General features: G+C 44.1%; 1 protein-coding gene across 2 annotated transcripts in view; it reads left to right on the plus strand.

The window, feature by feature from the left end:
• GAD1 (glutamate decarboxylase 1) overlaps positions 1-20,776 on the plus strand; it is a 42,023-nt gene that overhangs the window by 6,749 nt on the left and 14,498 nt on the right. For both annotated transcript variants that reach the window (XM_041773503.1, XM_041773501.1), the window contains exons 4-9: positions 4,193-4,351; positions 5,762-6,004; positions 11,937-12,027; positions 19,002-19,114; positions 20,475-20,590; positions 20,668-20,747. In XM_041773503.1, coding sequence (XP_041629437.1) covers positions 4,193-4,351; positions 5,762-6,004; positions 11,937-12,027; positions 19,002-19,114; positions 20,475-20,590; positions 20,668-20,747 — 802 coding nt within the window. The remainder of the gene's footprint in view (positions 1-4,192; positions 4,352-5,761; positions 6,005-11,936; positions 12,028-19,001; positions 19,115-20,474; positions 20,591-20,667; positions 20,748-20,776) is intronic.

A 20,776-nucleotide genomic window follows, 5' to 3' on the forward strand; every position in this document is an offset into this window, starting at 1 on the left:
GGCTCCCGGGGAAGCCCAGCCCTGCCGGGGACGGCCCCGGCTCTGGCCCTCGCCCCAGCACGCGGGGACCAGGCCGGGTCGGGGCGGCGTCGGCGGGCGGGGGCAGCTGCGGCCGCCGAGCTTTGTTCTCTGAACAGCCCGCTCCCCCCGCCGCCAGCCCCGGCTTAATGGCCCGTCTCGCGCCGGGTCCCTTCGGCGGCCACCGCGCTCAGCTTCTGCAGCCGGCATTGTCCTGCGGCCGGGCGAGCTGAACCGAGCGCCCGGGCCCCCGCCGCGGTCGCCCGCAGGGTGCAGGGTGAGGGAGACCTGGGCCGAGGGCTGCCTTCCCCGAGGTCCTGGACACCCCCCCCCCCGCCCGCCCGGCCCGCGACCTTCGTCCCCCGCATCCCTCGCGCCGCAGGCCGGGTCCCCTGGCGGCCCCTCTCCGAGTCAGGGGAAGGAGAGACCTCACTGCCCCTTCCCTTCCGCAGACGCGTCCGAGGTGTGTCCCTAATGGGTAAGGGGGCAGGAGAGTTGAGCTTCGTTGGGTCCGCGAAGGGGATCCCGGAGGATGCGTCAACTTCTTGAACGTTTGGGGGCTACCATCCTCAGAGAGTTTCTTCCCTGTTTCTATACACACACAGACACCCCAACAGTAATTTCAGGAAAGTCGCCACCAGTTTGACAGGAGCAAAGGGCTGGTAAGCTGTTGAGGGGAAAGTGCCTTCTGCTAAAATGCACGCTCTGGAGGCCACGTGTTAGGAGGCCTCACAATTAGGCTTCATTCTGAAAGGAAACAAAATACCAGGCGGATTTATTTTCCATACTTTGGGCCAACTCTGGCTTTCCGAAGTGCAGTCTTTGGTTTGAACCTGAATCCAGAGCCGCCGCCCTCACCTCTGCTCCCAGACACCCCAACTCCCTTCATCCCAGACATTCATGAGCCTGGAGGGTGCCTTGTTGACACACTATCCAGGTTGGTTTGATCTTTCACATTAAGGCAGCAGAGGAATTAATTGTCCTCTTCCCACCTCCAAATCCACTGCCCTGGGTGACCGCCCAAAACATCTTCCGTGCCCTGCCAAGATTCAGCTCCCACCCCCTCTCCTACCTCCCTTCCCCAGAAGCCGGGAAGAAATAAAGCTGCAGAGAAGGCTCTAGATTGCCACCAATGGGAATAGCTACAAGCATGGGGGCATGACTTAAGTAGGAGATGAAGGAGCTCTGAGTTCTGCTAACTTCCCAGTGTGTCCTTGGCCCTCCATCACTTAGAGGTGCAGAGGCCCCAAACTGGCTGCCAGCTACACAGCCTGAGAGCAGTTTTATTTAGCCCATACAGTGTGTGTGTGTGTGTGTGTGTGTGTTCAATTTTGTGCCAGCTGCCATACAACTTTTAAACAGAGAAAGACTTCAAATATTCTGAATTTCTAGCTTCTCTTGAAATAAAAAGAAGTTGGGGGGTGGACATTTGGCAAAGTACTTTCAGCCCATAAAAATCAGGGGAGAAAGCTCCTTCTGAACAAGAGCCAGGGGGAATGGGCTTCAGCCTCCACCCCCCCCCCCCCCCCCCCGTGTGCCCTTCTACAATGCACAGCTCACAAGCACATTTGGTAGCAACTCACTCAGGCCAAGTGCTCCCTAGTTCTCTACACTCCTCCCCACTCAGTGGGTCTCCTAGGCCTTTGAGTTTAGGGGCAGGAGTGAAGAACCGGCCTCAGGAACTCCCCACTGCCCAGAGGAGTCATGACAGGGTCTGCCTCCTGTTCTGCCCCTAAAGCTAGCAGGGGGTGCTACAAGCTGACCAAAATCAAGTGTAGCTTTGGCTTTTTTTGTTTCTGCTTTTCTTTTTGCCATTTGGGAATGTTGAGCTCCGTGGTCACTTCCTGCTTTAGCTAGGTCCTCACTGGTGGTATGCAGAGCAAGAGGGAATACAGTCTGCTTCAGTCTCGGGGACCCCTGCTTCCAGGACCCCTTGCTAGCCAGGGAAGTTGTCAAAGCACTGACTTCAATGTCATCCACCACCTGGTCATCCTTGGGGAAGCATACATTTCTTCCCAGAGCCTCTCAGAGCCATGAAAGGCCTCAGTCATTTTAACCTTTTTTGAGACTGCCAATATTTTAGAAAACAAATACCTTCCAAGAAATTGTTATTCTGATAACAATATGCGTTAGGTGTTTATATTAGAAAATTAATGCTTTTACACACAATAGTGCAATGTAAGTATGCTATTCGAGAGATAAATATAGGATTTATCGCAAATACTGATTCCTAGTGTGCTCCAGGAAGTGCGGTCCAGGGATGAGATGCAGAATTAAAGTTGTGTCTTAATTACCATCCCTCAATCCTATCAGGACGCCTCTGGGAATGCCCATATCAGATTTGGAGATGGTTTCCAAAGCCTAAATCCAGGTCATAGGTCCTGCTGCTGCCCAGAGGAAAGGCATCCCTGAGGGCTTTCAAGGTAGAGACTTAAGGCTTTCCCAAAGGAATGAGTCCGAGCAACCAGACGTGAGAGACCCAGAGAGTAGGAGTTCAGCTGGCAGGACCTCATCTCCATTAGGCCACATGGATTTGGTCTGTTCAGCCTGGCAAATTCTATAGCTCACTGTTCCAGGAGCAGGGGAGCAGTCTTGGAATTCAGGAGGCAGGGCCTCCTACATCCTTCTGGCTCCTGGTTTCAAATCCTGGTGTTTGTATGGGAAATTCAGAAAGTAGAGGGAGAGGTGAGGGAAGGGATACAATCCCTACCTTTCCATCCAGTGTGGAGCTCTGGTATAGTGTCTTACCCCCATCCTGATGTCCTTGGGGCTTTAGGGATAAGTTTGTAAGATGCTGGCAACAATAAAAGGCCTGGTGACTCTACCTTTCTATTCTTCCCTCCAAAAATAGACCCTGTGCCTGCGTGTGGGAGGATTCCAATCACTGCAGCCTTCCCCCTGCATCCCTCCTTCCTCCACCCCTTGCCACTGAATTGCAGTCCTGGGGAAGCAAAGCTGAATTTCCCCCAGGTCAACTTGCCTCTCCTCCAGCCTCCCAGGACTTTCCTCCACTCCTGTCTTGTGATGTGCATGACCCCCCAAGGATTCTGGTATCCACAAAGACAGCTATGGGGTCACTAAGAAACTTTAAACTTTTTCTTTTCAGTGTGTGGCTTGTTGGGCTAAGATTGAGGCAGAACTGGAGGAGAGGTTGAGGGAAGGAGGGGGTCAGCAGGCCCTGAGCCCCAGAGGGGAGGGGTGTGGATACTAAGGAGTATGCTCCCAGGTGGCAGTGTCTCTAGCCCTTTTGCCTCAACCTGCTTCTCTGTTTGCCACTGGTGGTGTTGGCGCTGCTCACCTCTGGTAGGAGAGATTCCTACTCCTTCTGAGGGGCAGAGGCGAGGTGCCTTGTATCCCGCCCTGGGCTCGGGGTTCAGCTCTGTGGAGCTCTGGGATGGCTTTCTAGCTTTATTACAACATTGGTCACCACCTCATCTGCCAAACTCTAAGTTCCTGGAGGGTAGGAGATCTGTCTCATTTGCCTTTATCTGGCCCCTGTCCTCGATGTTTGGCAAAGTGCTTTTCCACAATAGGTGCTCAGTAAGTATTTACAGAAGTGAGTGTTGCCACACATAAGGTTTTAGGCTTCCTTGGCTCTTTCCCCAATACCTTTATCAAGGACAGCAGGTGGTATGGAGAGAGCTGCTCTTCAGGTCTGAGTCAGAAAAATGATACATTCAACCCCGTGAGCATTACCTGGTGCCCGAGGAAAGCATCTTCCCTAGCCCTCAGTGCTGGTCCTCACTGCCTCCCCCTCCCTCAGCCGGTCCTCACCCCCTCCCTCCTCTGGTTGCACAGCCCATATACCCAGTGCCAGCAGCAGCCTCTCCGATTGTGTCCTTCCCCTTAGAACCCCATCCTGGGGCTGATTACTGGAGTGGAAGCTGTCCAATTGACTTAATTCTGAGTTCAGTGTCACGTTCAGAGAGGAGAATGGGCTTTGCTTACTGTTTCCCTCTCTTGCACGACTGGGTCTGTGCCACTGATGACACTTGGCACTGCCCTTTCCCCGCCCGAAGGCCAGAAGTGCCAAAGCCTTTATATATAAAATGCAGAGACTCAGCTTCTCAGGAGAAGCAAGAGCCCTGCTGGGAGAGTGGACCTGGCCTGGCAGCTGACCCTGTGAGGCTAGGAATTCAGTGCGTCCCCTCTGACCCAGCATCTTGTGCCACAGGCTTCTTGCAAAGGACCAACAGCCTGGAAGAGAAGAGCCGGCTTGTGAGCGCCTTCAAGGAGAGGCAGTCCTCCAAGAACCTGCTTTCCTGTGAAAACAGTGACAGGGATGGCCGTTTCCGGCGCACAGAGACTGATTTCTCCAACCTCTTTGCTCGAGGTAGTCCCCGCCAGCCTACCTTTGCCACCCCACTCCTGTCCTCACACCACCCCTCCCGTCCCCACGCCCCCTCCCCAGCTCCCTATCCTCCCCACACCTCCCTACCCTTCCCGGTGGCAGCCAGTACTATCCAGTAGGTTCCTCATTTGAGTGTCTTGATTTCTTCCTGAAACTTTACTTCTTTTATCAAAACTATCATTACTTTCTGAACTGTCATGAAACTGTGTGTCCAGGATTTAAATATAATATACCCCCTCCTTCCCTACTGCCCAGGACTTCGTTTTGGAAGCTAGATGAAAGCAGTCAATAAAAACAGTCAATTCTAAAGACACTTGCAGGGACATATATGGTTGCATAGACTCTCAGAATCTGAGGGAATCTTTACACGTAAGACAATCCGGTGAGTCCCGTAATAGCATTTATCCTCCAAGGTCATCAACAATGACAAAATCACTCTGTGGGAAACTGTGTGGCTGGGCCTAGTGATCAAGCACTGTTCTAAAACTCATTTTCGTTTTGGAGATCTTTCACTATTATTGCTGTCCCCACAACTCTGGTCTCAGGAGGTACTGTCTCTCCTGAACAGCTTGAAGGTAAACCCCCCACTACTCCCTTCCATCAACTCTCCACGGGCCATAGAGGCCAGACCCAAACAGTCAATAAGACTTCACTAAACCTCAGAGGTAAATCCAAGGAATCTACACAGTCAATCTGCTCTTGAGCTCTGGCTGACAACTTCAGTTGGGGCCCCCTACAGTTTTCCTCCCTGGCTGACCCAGCCTGACTCTGCCTACCAGAAGGCTGGAACCCAAAATCACCCCCAGACATCCCAAAGTCCAAGCCCAAAGGATGAGGAATGGATATGGGAGTTCTCTCTCCCGCCTTTCTGAGCCCCATCTTCTAGCTCTTGTTTTCTAAGGACACTACGGAGGACCACACTTCAGGGGTCCCCTGAAGAGGAGACCTCAGCCTCTACCCACAGAGCTCTCACAAGATCAAGCATATCATAATGCCAACCAAAAGGCCAGGGTCTGAACCAGATGGAGAGAGAGACTCATGGTCCCAAGGAGCAAGACAGAGGCCTCCTCCATCACATTCATGACAGGTGCCTGGTCAGCCTGCACATGGACAATAGCTGTGACAGGCTGCTCATGGCTTCTCAAAGTGCTCCATTTATGAGCAGCCTAACTATCAGAAAGTCTGTAAAACTTCAGAAAGTATATGCAGAACTTCTGTGTATAGGCATATGTGTATTTTTCTGGGGAGATGGTACATCAGATTCTCAATGTCTATACATAACCTGGAACAAATGAGGTCTGAAAGATATTGTGGCTAATATTAGGGATTTCTGGGCTGAGGAAATCTAGACATGAGCCAAGCAGTAACTTCTTGGGGACTTTCCTCCCTCAGATCTGCTTCCAGCTAAGAATGGGGAGGAGCAAACCGTGCAGTTCCTCCTGGAAGTGGTAGACATACTCCTCAACTATGTCCGCAAGACATTTGATCGCTCCACCAAGGTACTGGACTTCCATCACCCGCACCAGCTGCTGGAAGGCATGGAGGGCTTCAACTTGGAGCTGTCTGACCACCCCGAGTCCCTGGAGCAGATCTTGGTTGACTGCAGAGACACTCTGAAGTATGGGGTCCGTACAGGTAAGGGCGTGAGGCAGGAACCTTGCCCCCCATCACACCCTTGCCAGCTGATGATAGCAAACCTGTGTTGGAGGTGAAGCACAAACCGTGGTGAGGGAAGGCAGCATTGTGCTCAGTGGCCACAGGACAACCTGGGTCAGTGGCAGTGAGTAGAAGGCCCAACCCTAGCATAAGCTCATCATTATTTATTGTTACAAACATTTATGTTATAAAGATACATTTAAAGATACAGACACATGGTGCTATGTCAAATTCTGTATAAAGAGTTTTCCTCCTTTGGGTTTATTTACACTCCTTTTAGACTGTATGAATCCAAAGAATGACCTGCCCCCTACTTTTTTTCTCTCCTCCATTTCATGCCTATTTCATTCTGATAAATCCTGCACTGGCCTCTCCCTAAAACTGGGGAGAATTGGGCTCATTTCCCTCTGTCTTCTAGGGCTGCCAGAGCAAGTTACCACAAACGGGGTCACTCAAAACAACAGAAATTTATTCTCTCACAGTTCTGGAGGCCAGAAGTTTGAGATTTAGGTGTGCAGGGCCATGCTGTCTCTGAAGACTCTTGGGGAGGTTCTGTACTTGCCTCTTCCAGCTTCTAGTGGTCAAAGATATTCCTTGGTTGGTATGCATCACTCTCATCTCTGCCTTCACCTTCATGCCCTTCTCCCTATGGATGTGTCCAAAGTTTTCTTATAAGGACACCAAACTTTGAATTAGGCCTATTCCAATCCATTATGGCCTCATCTTAACTTGATTAAGGGTCTGCAAAGACCCTCTTTCCAAACTCACAGAAATCAGGGGTTAGGACTTGATCATATCTTTTTGAGGGATACGACTCAACCACAACACCTTCTGTTGGCTGGGCAAAAACGTCACATACATATAGACCATTTGCATCCTACTCCAAGGTCTGGAGTTTAGACACTCTGAGTCTCTAACTCCTATCTCTAACCAGGGGCCCTTTTCATGTTACAGGCACCCTTTCTAATCAGTGATCCTGGCCAAAGTGATTACTTCTCAGGTGCTTCAAGTTCAAGGACTTCTTGGATCTTTTCTGGCTGTTTCTAAGCCTAGGAGGAAAGCAATGGCTTCTTCTCCCTGCTATCTTTCCCCACAGCAGCCTGGCTTTCCTGAGCTCTTGGGCACACAGTCCTCCAGGAACATCCATGGCATTGGGGAGCCACCAATGCCACCACAGGGGAGCCCCTGGTGGCCCCGTGTTGTTTTTTCTTCTTTCTCTCTCCCTCTCCTTTGTTATCCCTCTCACTCTTCCCAGTCACTTGAAGATAGATTTAAGACCGAGATTAGGGAGTTTGGTGGTGATAGAGCTGAATAAGAACTATTGGGTGTCAAAAACGAAGTGTTATAATGAAATAATGAGGCCAGCCAAAGAGGCACTTTTAAATAAGGGATCCCAAACAGCTTTTAAGCGCTGCCAATGCTACTGAAATAAGTGTAGCTTCCTTGAATAACTGCGGGATAGACAAGACTTAATTATATTATAAGGTCTGTGTTTGATTTTTAAAGAGAAGCATGCTCATCAATTTACTTGCAGCTCACCTTGGTCTGATGGCTAACCTATTCCTGGTGGAGATCAAGTAGTGTTATATAGCTGGATTTAAAAAAAAAAAAAAAAGAGTCCGAATTCTCCTTATATGTGTTAACTGGACTTGCTTTAGTCCAGTGTTTTTTATTTTGTCGGGTCACTCTGTATACACTTTCTCAGAGAGATGAGACCATGTACTTTAATCAAGCTCAGAATAGTGTTGTCCCTCAAAGAAAACTGCATGGGTTTGCCATAAATAGCAGCTCATATTGCCTACAAAACTGAAGCATCAGGACGCCTGGGTGGCTCAGTGGTTGAGTGTCTGCCTTCGGCTCAGGGTGTGATCCCACGGTCTTGGGATCAAGTCCCACATCGGGCTCCCTGCATGGAGCCTGCTTCTCTCTCTGCCTATGTCTGCCTGCCTCTCTCTCTGTGTCTCTCATGAATAAATAAATAAAATCTTTAAAAAAAAAAACTGAAGCATCACATTGTCATAGGAGCGTGGACTCTTACTGGTCTAGAGTATGACTCCACTTGGATAGTTAGCCTGTAGCCATCCATCCCTGTTCTTCAGAGCAGCTTCTGGGAGCAGATATTTACATTTACAGAGTTCATAATCTCTCAGGCCATGTGAAACCTTCTGCTGCATCCCAGGGTGTTGACCCTGGGAAAATATATCGTTGCTGCCCTATGAAAACACAGCTCCTGGTTGCTGAGCTATCATTTAGATGTGGATCAGAGCAAAGGGTAAATCCCACAGGTAGCTACAAACATTGGAAGGTTGTGGGGTTGTTTTTTTTTTTTTTTTTTGGATATGAATACTCACCCAAAATAATGATTAGGGTTTTTTTTTATTTTTTTATTTTTTTTTAATTTTTATTTATTTATGATAGTCACAGAGAGAGAGAGAGAGAGAGGCAGAGACACGGGCAGAGGGAGAAGCAGGCTCCATGCACCGGGAGCCTGACGTGGGATTCGATCCTGGGTCTCGAGGATCGAGCCCTGGGCCAAAGGCAGGCGCCAAACTGCTGCGCCACCCAGGGATTCCAGGGGTTTTTTTTTTTTAAAGATTTTATTTATTTATTCATGAGAGACACAGAAAGAGAGGCAGAGACATATGCAGAGGGAGAAGCAGGCTCCATGCAGGAAGCCTGATGTGGGACTTGATCCTAGGACCCTGGGATCACGCTCTGAGCCAAAGGCAGATACTCAACTGCTAAGCCACCCAGTCATCATGATTAGGTTTTTTTAAAATTTAATTTTATTTAAAAAATGTTTTTAAAAGATTTTATTTATTTATGAGAGACAGAGACACAGGCCGAGGGAGAAGCAGGCTCCACGCAGGGAAACCAACGTGGGACTTGATCCCGGGTCCCCAGGATCACTCCCTGGGCTGAAGGCAGCACTAAACCGCTGAGCCACCCAGGCTGCCCTGGTTTTTTTTGTTTTTGTTTTTGTTTTTTAAAGATTTTATTTATTTAATCATGAGAAACACACAGAGGCAGAGACATAGGTAGAGGGAGAAGCAGGCTCCTTGTGGTGAGCCTGATGTGAGACTCGACCCCAGGACCCCAGGATCATGCCTTGAGCCAAAGGAGACACTCAAGTACTGGGTCACTTAGGTGCCCAATGAATTAGGTTTTAATAGTAAAAACATACTGAACTTGGTGCAATTTTGAAGAGATGATGATGGTATTTGGAAATCTTTTTACAAATTAATTAAATATTTCTGAAAAAGGAACCAGTATATATAGATTCTTCATGACCTGAGAGAGAGACTGGTCAGCCCTCAGTCACAGTAGATATACCAACATCTTTTGTCTTTATTTTTTTAACTTTTTATTATGGAAAAGTTTAAACTTAAACAAAAGTAAATAGTATAATGAACTCTATATAACAGACACTCAACATCAACTTTTATCAACTGCTAACAACTTTGTTTCACTTAGACCCCTCCCCATCTCGCCTCGTCTCAATTGTATAGAAGGAGATCTCAGACATATTATGTCATCCACAAATATTCTTCATTCTCAAGAACTTTTTGTTTTTAGAGGAGGGGGACAGAGACAGAGGAAGAGAGAGAGAGAATCTCAAGCAGACTCCGGCTGAGCACGGAGCCCACCATGGGCTCAATCTCACAACTCTGAGATCACGATCTGAGTTGAAATCAAGAGTCAGAGGCTTAACTAACTGAGCCACCCAGTTACTGCCTCAAGAACTCTTTAAAAAATAAGTAAGTACTCGGGTCACCTGGGTAGCTCAGTTAAGCCTCCGAGTCTTGATTTCAGCTCAAATCGTGATCTCAGGGTTTTGAGATCTAGCATGAGGTAGGCTCCATGATCAATGGAGAATCTGCTTGAGATTCTCTCTCCCTCTGCCTCTGCCCCACCTCCCCTGCCGGTGCAAGTGCTCTGTCTCTCTAAAATAAAAAATAAATCTTAAAAAAATAAAAAATACATAACCACAATATTGTTAAATCAAAAAAATCTGAAATTTACACTTCCTTAATATCAAATAGTCAGTGTTCAAATTCCCAATGATTTCATGAATGTTATAATTCATTTGAGTCAAGATCCAAGCAAGTCTCCAACATTGTAATTGCTTGGTATGTCTCTTAATACATTTCCCCCTCCATTTTTTTTTCCTTCCAGTTTATTTATTAAAAAACAACTCTTTTTCTCCCTATGTGACTTTAGGCCATGTGCTGCTTAGTACTACCTCTCTCATCTGTTATTTCATTGAATATAGAGAGTTGAAGCTGAAATTTAAAATAGGTCATTTTGTTACTTGGTAGAAATTCTGGTATAAGATTTTGGAGGCATAAAGCTGTAGTCATAAGATAAAAGTAAGGTTTTAGACAACTTTGTTTCTTTTATATACTCACTGGACAAAGAGATACTATCTCACATTTACTTGAGGGCATTTCTGTCAGTCTACCTATCTTTGTCCACCTTTGTCTCCACCATATTGGGTGGTTTTGATATATTATCAACGTGTGGTTCCATTTATTTATGAAAAAAATATATATTCAGTCTTGTCTTTAAATGGTTATTTTTAAAAGCTTTCAAATGGATATTGCATATTTTTAATGGATATCAACAAAATTTGTTACGTTGCAGGAGATTGTGTAGATTCTGTTGGCACTGAGCAAAATAGAATAAAGTGAGCTAGTTTAAGGTATTTAGAGTAATCTACATGAATGTCTGGAATCTGGACCCATAAATACACTAAGTTTACTGTTTATGCATTTTCATTTTTCCCCCTGAAGATCAGTATTATTTTTTGAGGACTCTTTAGATACAGTGATTGGAATATTCTGATATAAGAAGTCATAGTGTGGATGTTCTAAATGAGTCTCCATCACACCCAAGGAAGAATAGACATTTTCAGAGAGGGGGCTCAGACCAGGAACATTCAAACACTAGCTCTCTGACAATTATTTCAGAGGCAAAAGCAATTTCTACTGGAAACACAACAGTCAGCATATCTCTCTAACACCAGTTCTCTGTCACACACCCTTAGCTGATCTATTGCATTGACACCTTCATGACAGCCTAGCCAAGCCTGCTGATGTGGGATTGAGTTTTCCTGTGAACGCCAAGTTGGCCAAAACTTGGCAACAATCCTGAATTTGCTGAGAACAAAGCCTGTTAAAGCATACTGTGTGTTGCAAGGGGTTTTAGTTATATAGTAACAACAATTATTTTACCAACAATTTCATGAGTGGAAGGAGGCTGTATTTGCCTCTTTCACGGAAGAGATGCGAGGTCATCTAAGCAATAAATTTGATTTAATGGTCACCTGACTATATATGGACAAAACATACCAATGCTTGACATCATATTCAAGTGACACAGAGATCCAGAGATGGTATGCCATCAGCATCAGCATCGGAGTTGGCACTTTCCCTGAGCTTGGTTTGGTCCACAGAGCCACAAACCCTCTCTGAGGGCTGCAAGCTCTCCTCCATCAATAAATGTTGATTTACTTGATCTTGAATCCTTGAGATGTTAAACACTGAAACATTTATAGATAAAACTAGGACCACCACATCTTGATTTGTAATTAAAAAAATTATTGTGACAGAGAAGTTCATCTGAAAATTAATAGATTAGACACTAGACACTGGAAAGATTATTAGTTTCATGACATGAGATTTTTTTTTAACTTTAAGAGCATTCTTCAGTAGCATAAGTTTGAGGAACATCATTAATGCTAAAGGTTAGTATAGTGTGAGTCAACCTGCCCTTCCTTCCCTAATATCCTTGGGCAGTCCTGTTAGACTATTGGGATGGAGGCACCATCAATATGGCCAGCCTTTTGCTTTGAAGACAGCTTGAAAAATTTGGGTTTGCTTTGATGCCTGCTTGTTACTTATCTCTCCAGGTCATCCTCGATTTTTCAACCAGCTCTCCACTGGATTGGATATCATTGGTTTAGCTGGCGAATGGCTGACATCAACTGCCAATACCAATATGTAAGTTCCATGTATTATTTTCATATGAGCAACCATGATGTATGATTATGGCTTGTTGCTTTAAAAGTCTACTTCCAATGGTTCTATAATAACCTTATTACAGTTGTCCTAATCATCTTTTCTCTTAAAATCTTTTAGGTTTATCACAGTTCTGATTTAATAGTAGATAATCAAGCTAATTTTAATGAATAATGCAATTTAATGAGAGCATGGTCAAGAGAAAGAATAATTCTAGCTTTCAGAATTAAGTATGAAATTTCATATTAAAAAACTCAGTGTCTCCTAATGATGTATCTAAAGAGGTCACATTTTGAAATATGATCTTGGTCCATTTTCCCATCTAAGCCCACTGGTCCTCATCATTTAGGGCATATTTCCTTTACAGTTAAAGCTGCCAGAAAGCCACAGGCAAGTCTGATCAACCTATTGCTTACCTAAAAATTCTAAAACAAAATTGATCTGGTAGTGATATATATATAGTCCTTTCAAAATAACTCCTTGTTTTTCTGAATTTGACATTTTTCCCCATACTTGTTTGAGTCAGCAAAGCCTTCGTTTGTTTCCAATTTCTTATAAATTTATATGAAACTGACTCTAAGGTTCTGGGATGCAAGTTCTCCTTGGGTAGTCTTGCAGTCACCCCACATTTTACTCTATATACACATGCCCTCTTTGGAGACAAGGACAGGTTACAAGTTGATGGAGGGTCACTATAGTGTACTGTCTTTTTTCTCAACACCGTGATAATGTTTTAGCTCTATCTATACACCCAGTCCATGGCACCACATTCTATTAAAGTTTCTAGGGGAAAATAATAACACAAGTTTCTAACAATAATTTTTTAAATAACTATGTAAGAATGATATGGGTTTTAGTTGCTGTAGAAATACTTAGGAAATAACCGTCCACTTTTAAAGTTCATGGTAAAGTAGATTTGAAAAGTGAATTTAGGTGAAAGCGGGGTGTTGTTTAAAATGAGAAATTCCACTTGACATCAAGATAGAATGTAAGTTATTAAGGATCAAGGTACTCTATTTTTCTTAAACAAACTACTACCAGCCACAAAACCTGAAAAGGCACTATAAAATTATATGGTAGGGTGCCTGAGTGACCCGGTTGGTTGAGCATCCGACTCTTGGTTTTGGTTCAGGTCATGATCCCAGGGTCATGAGGTCGAGCCCCAAGTTAGACTCCACGCTCAGTGCAGAGTCTGCTTAAGACTGTCTTTCCCTCTCCCCCTCCCCTCACATGCATCCTTTCTCTTTCTCTCACATAAATCTTTTTAAAAATTATACATTGATACATGTATGTTCCAAGGCTATTTAATGCTCTAACTCAAAATAGCTAACTACGTTCAGAAAAGTCTCTATTAATTAAGGATTCCTGCTTTGTTTGTTAATTTAAAACAACAGTGGCAAATTTTTAAAAGCAAATGTGACAAGCGAAGCCTTTAGTGCTAAAAGGCACAAAAGATTAAATTGATTGAAAACAAAAATGATTTCCACGCTCCCTGTTTGCAAGTCATGATTAGCTTCACGGGGTGTCTGTATTGGAACATCGAAGCTATGAAGAGCCCAGAGGAATTGGGGTCAAAGATACAATTGCTTATATGGCCTCCTCTAACAAAAACCTTGCCTTTGCGATCTTTGCTGTGGTATGATTTGTGAGATAAAAATATATCAGCAAACCCAGACATCATAATGTGCTAATTATAACTCGAAAGAAGACACTAATGCTTAATTGGAGCATCTCATGCTAGGGAATGATTTTAAATTAAGTAGTACAGCTTTTAAAAAAACTTTTTGGAAAATAATGAGAAAAATAGAGCAAGAGGTATATATCCATTAAGGCCCATATTAATCAATATTAACATAGGCATTCATATTGACATAGGCACTGAATTCACCCAGCGTCTCTAATTGTGTGTTCCATAGGATTCTCAGCTGCAGTTTCCATATATATATATATATATATCCCAACCTCAAGGTAAATAAAAGAAACTCACTCTTTTGAGCTGTTCATGACCAGATATTCTCCTAAGAGGCTTTTCTTCCATCAGAGAGATCTCACAAATTCTCCTTTTTGTGTGTGTTCATAAAATCAAGTCCCTTACACTTTCCTTACCTCAGCTCAGCCATGAAACACTAAAATATGTCCCAGCCATCTGAGGTCAAGGCCAGTCCACCTAAATGGCACATAGTAATTGCAGCTGTACTGAACATAGTGGATATTTATAAAATATGACCCGATTCCAACAGATCAATAGAGAAGGTTATTTAAAACAGTGAAATAATTTCTGTCAGTTCTAGAGACAAGGCATTGTCTGAAGAAGCAATAACTATTATCTGGAAATTGTTCTAAGTCAGTTTCCCCGAGATCATGAAATGTGGCAGCACTGTCAGAGGCTTATGTAGAAATGTGTTCCCTTGGGACACTTGCTTCTCCAACCGGGGACAGTGTTCAAAATGACCGTGGGAAAGAATGACAAAAGGATTGTTCTTTGGCAAAGTAGGACTTAATTAGTGATATACTCCTTTTGATGACCTGCCCTATCATTGCATTTCGGTGGAACTGGTAATAGAGAATAATAACTGTATTCCTCAGTGTAGTCTTTCAAAAAGAACTCTTTGGTCTCCTAATTCAAGTGGCAAAGTATAAGATATCTGGTGCTAACAGATAGTAGAAAGAAAAGAAAGAACGCCGATGGTCATGCTTTTACACCTGCCTGTGCATGTAGCTTTGAGATATATTCTTCCAAGCAAGGACCCAATGAAGACCCAAAGGAGACTTCACAAATATGTAGTTGTCCATGGCATGTCCAGCTCTTTTCTTCCAAAACAGGGCTCCCACACCCAACTGTGCAGGCTGAGCAGTGCCCAAGCGCACACAACAGCCTTGCCTCAAGCACCTGATGACAATTCATAATCTTAATGGCAAAGATATATCACAGCCCTTTGTTATGAGGTGATGGTTTCAAGTATCCAGGGCTTTATTTTCATAGAAATTACACAGGAGACATTTTCAGTGGGAGTTATCAGTCATTTTATACTGCTAGGCAGGTTGTTAGAGAACTTGCAGTGAGCAGTTCTCATTTGTCATAGAAAAGCAGCTGTGAGGTAAAAAAGCCTGAGAACTCTGCCTCTGAAACACACTGAGATCTTAAAGCAATCACTGAATTTCTCTGAGCCTCATTTACGTCTTCAGAAAATGGGAGATAATAATATCCATCCTACAGAGTGGCTCTGAAAACTGGAGAAGGCTCCAGGGGTTAGTGCCCAGTGTGTGCCCCTGCAGCGAACACACTAGCAGAGTGACATAGGTCACTATCACCATTTGAGATGCTTCCCAGCTTTTTGGTTTCTGTATCTCATCATCTCTGGTCACCAGAGGGGCTCACTAAGCTTCCCCTTTGACATGTTCTCTTTTAAAGTGAAGATGGGCCACCAGCCACTATGAGGAGGAGAACTCTAAGAGGACTGTAAAGCGAGAGGGTCACCATAGAAAATTATTTATTTCTCTCATTAAAGAAGTTCCCAGTTTGACAGTCACCAAGGATCCAGGGTCCTCGTGACTTTCCAATCCATATTGTAGCACGTGACTCTCATACTCAGAGTCACCTCACAGTGCACGCTGGCTGCTGGAGTTCCAGCCATCACTTATGTGTTCCAGAATTAGGAATGAGGGAGGGAGGGAGGGAGGGAGGGAGGGAGGAAGGAAGGAAGGAAGGAAGGAAGGAAGGAAGGAAGGAAGGAAGGAAGGGGAAAGAAAGGAGGGGAGAGAGGGAGGGTAAGCAGTCAAAAGGGGAACATGCTCTTTCCTTCTAAGAAACCTTTTCAGAAGCACCAAGCAGCAGTTGCCATAGCATCTCTTTAGCCGGAACTTAGTCTCATGGCCATACCTAGGGAGGCTAGAAAGTGTACTCTTTGATCTAGGTGAATTGCAACCCTGAATAAAACTGAATGAAGCAGGGGAAAATCAGTACTGGTTAACAACCAGCGGACTCTGCCACAAGAGAAATAGAGCCTCTTAACAACCAATTTGCCTTGATTTGGAGTAAATCCCACTAGGAAGTTGGGTTGAACCACTAAAAAGGGGCTGACTCACTACCCTACTCAGAACATAGAACGGCTCTGAACTAGTGTCACTGTGATCATCACCGTCCTGTTTTGAACCCTTACCTCCTATCCCCTGTTCTTCACCCCAGAGCCTTTTGCAGTCTCAGCTTCTTGTTCTCCGGTTCGGAAATGTCATCTTGTACTCTGACTTTAGCATCTAACCAGGTCTTTTGAATCCATATTTGACCTTTGATCTCTTGGCTTTATTTACTTTTATCTGTCATTTAGGGAAGGAGCACCTAACTTGGAGTCCAGGTTACAAGAGGAGAATCTCCTATAATTGTATACAAAAATGATGTTCGTATCCTCATTTTCTTCCTGGAGAGAGGGACCATAGCTTGCTAGGATTCCCAGAGGATTCCATAACAACTGCTCCAGGGTTAACTTCTAGGCCTTCTATAAGGCTTTGTGTCTAGGCAGACTCCTAGTTGTTAACATGGTCCAGGATGAGAAGGCAGGATCAGAGAAGTGTCAGAAACAGGGAATGCTACGTTAGCCCATTTGTCAGGCTTGGCTGAGGATCTGCAGCCATGGACCAATGCATCAGCTTCCAGCAGAGGATGTCAGGACTAATGTCATGAATCAGGATAAGTTTGGTGTTAGCTGTGGGAAAACTGGTCCTTCAGACCCCAGCAGGGACTGTCAAACAGGATGCAGCAAGGCCAAGAAACAGATGCTGGGTTCATCCTAGTAAGCTTCCTCCTCAAGTTGGGAATGGTGTCTGATAACATCTTTGTCTCCTCAGGACATAAGATGCCACCTGGCAGAGAATAGAATATGTATTCATTGAACGAAACTGAAAGACGATTTTAGGAACTGGGCACCTGGTACAGATAAGGAAACTGAAACAGATGAGATCGAATAGTCTCTAGATGATCAAACTCTCTAGACTCTTCCTCATAGTCCTGAGAGTAATGGCCATGTTCCTGGTCCTTAAGAAGAATCACTAGTTCATACAAACCTGGGACCTAAATTGATTTGAATCATGAAGTGGACCAACCCTTTGTCCTTCAGTGCCATCCCTTCTCCCTTTCCCATGTGGTTCCTGGCCTGGCCATCTAACACTGACTTGACTCCAACTCAGCTCTCATCTAATCCTTGATAAGGTTCTGATATTATGATGTGTGATTCCATTTGTTCCTTGCCTTTTCCCAGAGAAACTTCTCACTTGGTATCATGAAACTCCAGCACATACACTGCCACCAATACCCCTCCACCATGCAGACATTTTTGCCATTCCAACATTTCCAAAACTCAGTGGCACTATTGATACCACATTTGTTCAAGAATGGTTGGAAGCACATCATGAGTTTGCCTCTCGGTACACTTAGCAGCACAGGCTAAACCAGGAATCCTTCTCTTCTTCTTCCTTTATCAGGCCATCAGACATGAGGGAGTGTTGGTTGCTACGGTGATGGGGCTCAGAGCAGAACCAAAGCATGATTGTGACCTCCAGAGGTGATGGTAACTGAACACATGATTTCCAAGGGTCTTCTTCCTAAATTTCAAGGGTCCTCCCAAGGAAAATGGACATATTCTTTTTGGAAACAAAATTCTTCTACCAACAGATATATCCTGGAGATCCTCCAGGATCTCTTTGTCCTCTTTTACCAAAAGTGGTTAATTTAATTGCTCCCCCCACCCCATGATTAAAACTTAGTAGCTTCACCTGTGTCTTATTGTACAATTGTTATCTCATCCTTGCAAATAGCTTTTCTAAATCATTAAGCCAGCAAGAATTCCCATTAGTCCTCAGCATTGGCGTTCAGCCCAAACACCCTAATCAATGTTAAACTCCCCCCATATCACTTGGCTGAGTCAATCTAGGAATCTCTCTTCAGCAAGCATGGTCGGAGCTGAGCCCACAGGCTCTAGTGCTTAAGAAGACCAAGCAAAAAGAAGAAAGACAGAGATCCTCAGAGTCAGTAAATATCTTTTGGTTTTCTGGACTAATTTTCTATGGATGGACCTTCTTTGATTTCTCTTAAGCCCTATCCTTGGTACCACAATCTTGTTTCAATGACTGGTCTACTTGACTGTGCTTCTGTTCTCAATTGCTTTGAGAGAAGTATGGCTTGCTACTTCTAAATCAGTTAGAAGACAAAGCTAGCCTATCAGGATATCTGGTGCCTGCAGTTAGCTGTGGATGCCAGTTGACTATCTTCTTATTATTTATAATTGGTAATTAGAAAATCATCACTTATAATTATTCTTGACAGATATTGACTTCGGAGAATTATAGAAACATAGCTGTCCTTGAGGATTATCAGTAGAAAAACCATGTAGATAATTATATTTGAGATCTTTAAAACGTATTAAACGTTCTTTAAAACGATCTTTAAAACGTAAATCTAATATTTCCAATTAGATTCACAGTTAGCTTTCAGATGTTTACATTGTTTTTAAAAGACAGATTTTGGCTCTGAGTTTTAGATTCTGTGAGTATGAAACTGGCAGTTTCAGTCAGTTGCAAACCAATTTTATGTAGAACTTAAAATACATTTTTTTCAATTAACATTTGCATCATCTTAGATCTTAGAGGTGAAGGAGACCCAGGAAAGTCATTTTTTCTCCTTCTATTTCTCTGGGTGGACCACATCTAAGACATTCCATTCAGATAAAAATCTATTTTGTTGGTGAGAAAGCACAGAGCAGACACTTCCACCACCTCTCTAGGTATCCCAGGCTGGTTTCTGATATTTTATGGTTGGTGACTTAATGCATTTCCAATAAATGTTTTAGTGGTTTTGAATATGTTTTTTTAGAACCCAAGTACAAATACTAAACCAATCATCTGTGTTCCCTGGACAAATGGTTTGACTTCTTTATGTTCATTTTTTTTTCTCACCACCTTTTCAGGTTTACATATGAAATTGCACCAGTATTTGTCCTCATGGAGCAAATAACACTTAAGAAGATGAGAGAGATAGTTGGATGGTCAAGTAAAGATGGTGATGGGATATTTTCTCCTGGTATGTTTCTCTTCTCTTTCCCTGACTGTCCTCCAGATTTGTGGTATAGATCCTTGAGCTCCTTATCCTAAACATGAAGTGAGTTTGTGGAAGAATAATGACCTTAAAAAATATTTTTTTTCAATACTCCTGCCCTATCTTTGTCAAGGTGAAGGCTAGCAAGAATGCTGCATTCTATGTGTAGTACCTAACAGAGCCTGTGCCTCACCTGTAAAAACGGACAAAGGTTGTGTTCAAATCATGCTAAACAACTCTAGTCTGTCAACAACAATTGGCTTAGTCTGGGGATCAGTGAATCAGATTATCAATTGACTAATTGATTTCAGCCAAAATAGTGCATCTACTTTGAATCTCCAGTTTGATGTGGATACAATAAGAATCTTTAAAACAAGGACAGATATTCTTGGAAGTAAGAAGCACTGTGGGATGTCAGAGAGAGCATGATTGTATACAAGGGGAAGAGAAGAAATAAGAATTACGAGTGTCCAGGCAATTCAAGTTGACCATGTTTTTTGTTTTTTTGTTTTTTTGTTTTTAGTTTTTATTTATTTATTCATGAGAGACCTAGAGAGAGAGGCAGAGATATAGGCAGAGGGAAAAGCAGGTTCTCTGCAGGGGGCCTGATGCGGAACTCTACCCCAGGACCCCAAGATCACAGTCTGAGCCAAGGGCATATGCTCAACCCCTGAGCCACCCAGGCATCCCCAAGTTGACCATGAACTTGCCTGTTTAATTGTCAAGGAGTTGGTGCAAAAGTGATTAGTTTGTGTTGGCCAGACATACCTACTTAGTTACCTCTGTTCTACCTCTGACCTTTATTTAAGTAAACACGAGTTTGGTTTTATTTTAATAAACTTAGAGCTCCCTTAAATGAATTAATAACTCAGTTGACCTATTCTTTGAGGAAAGTATCCAGGCAATGTCACTGTTTCCTTCTGTAGGCTCCATTACTCTCTCTTTTTCTGTCTTTCTGATTCAGAGAATAGATTCATCTTTGTTCAGTAAATAGATGGAGCAGAAAGTGAAAGCAGGAAAGTTGTAACTCACCTGTCTCTTTGCAGCCACTGCCATTGCCACCGCTTATATTTCTGTCTAGGCTCCAGGTGGCATGGGATTGGAGTACATGAATCACCTCTAGCCAGATTGCCTAGATGGCTTTGCTAATGAGTGTGACTACTAGTATTCTCAAGGCAAAGGGGCCAGAGGGAAGCCCTGGCAATAGAGAAGCCAGCAAGATCTATCAGTATATTGTCCCTCCTCTTTCTGCATCCCTTGTCTTTTAAGACACCAGCTCAGCCTTTGTTATTAGAAACAACCATGATGGAGCTTCACACCTCCCAGTGTATCTGCTTGCTCATAGGGGGAGCCATCTCCAACATGTACAGCATCATGGCTGCTCGCTACAAGTTCTTCCCGGAAGTTAAGACAAAGGGCATGGCGGCCGTTCCCAAACTGGTCCTCTTCACCTCAGAACACGTGAGTTGGGTGCTCTCGCACGTTTATGGTGCTTTACAAGGGGCTGATTTCTAACCTCCATCCTCTGTTTGTTGCAGAGTCACTATTCCATAAAGAAGGCTGGAGCTGCACTTGGCTTTGGAACTGACAATGTGATTTTGATAAAGTGCAACGAAAGGTAGGCAGAGGAAAGTGAATATTAGGTTC

Source organism: Vulpes lagopus, chromosome 11, assembly GCF_018345385.1.
Source record: "Vulpes lagopus strain Blue_001 chromosome 11, ASM1834538v1, whole genome shotgun sequence".
NCBI classification, from domain to species: Eukaryota; Metazoa; Chordata; class Mammalia; order Carnivora; family Canidae; genus Vulpes; species Vulpes lagopus.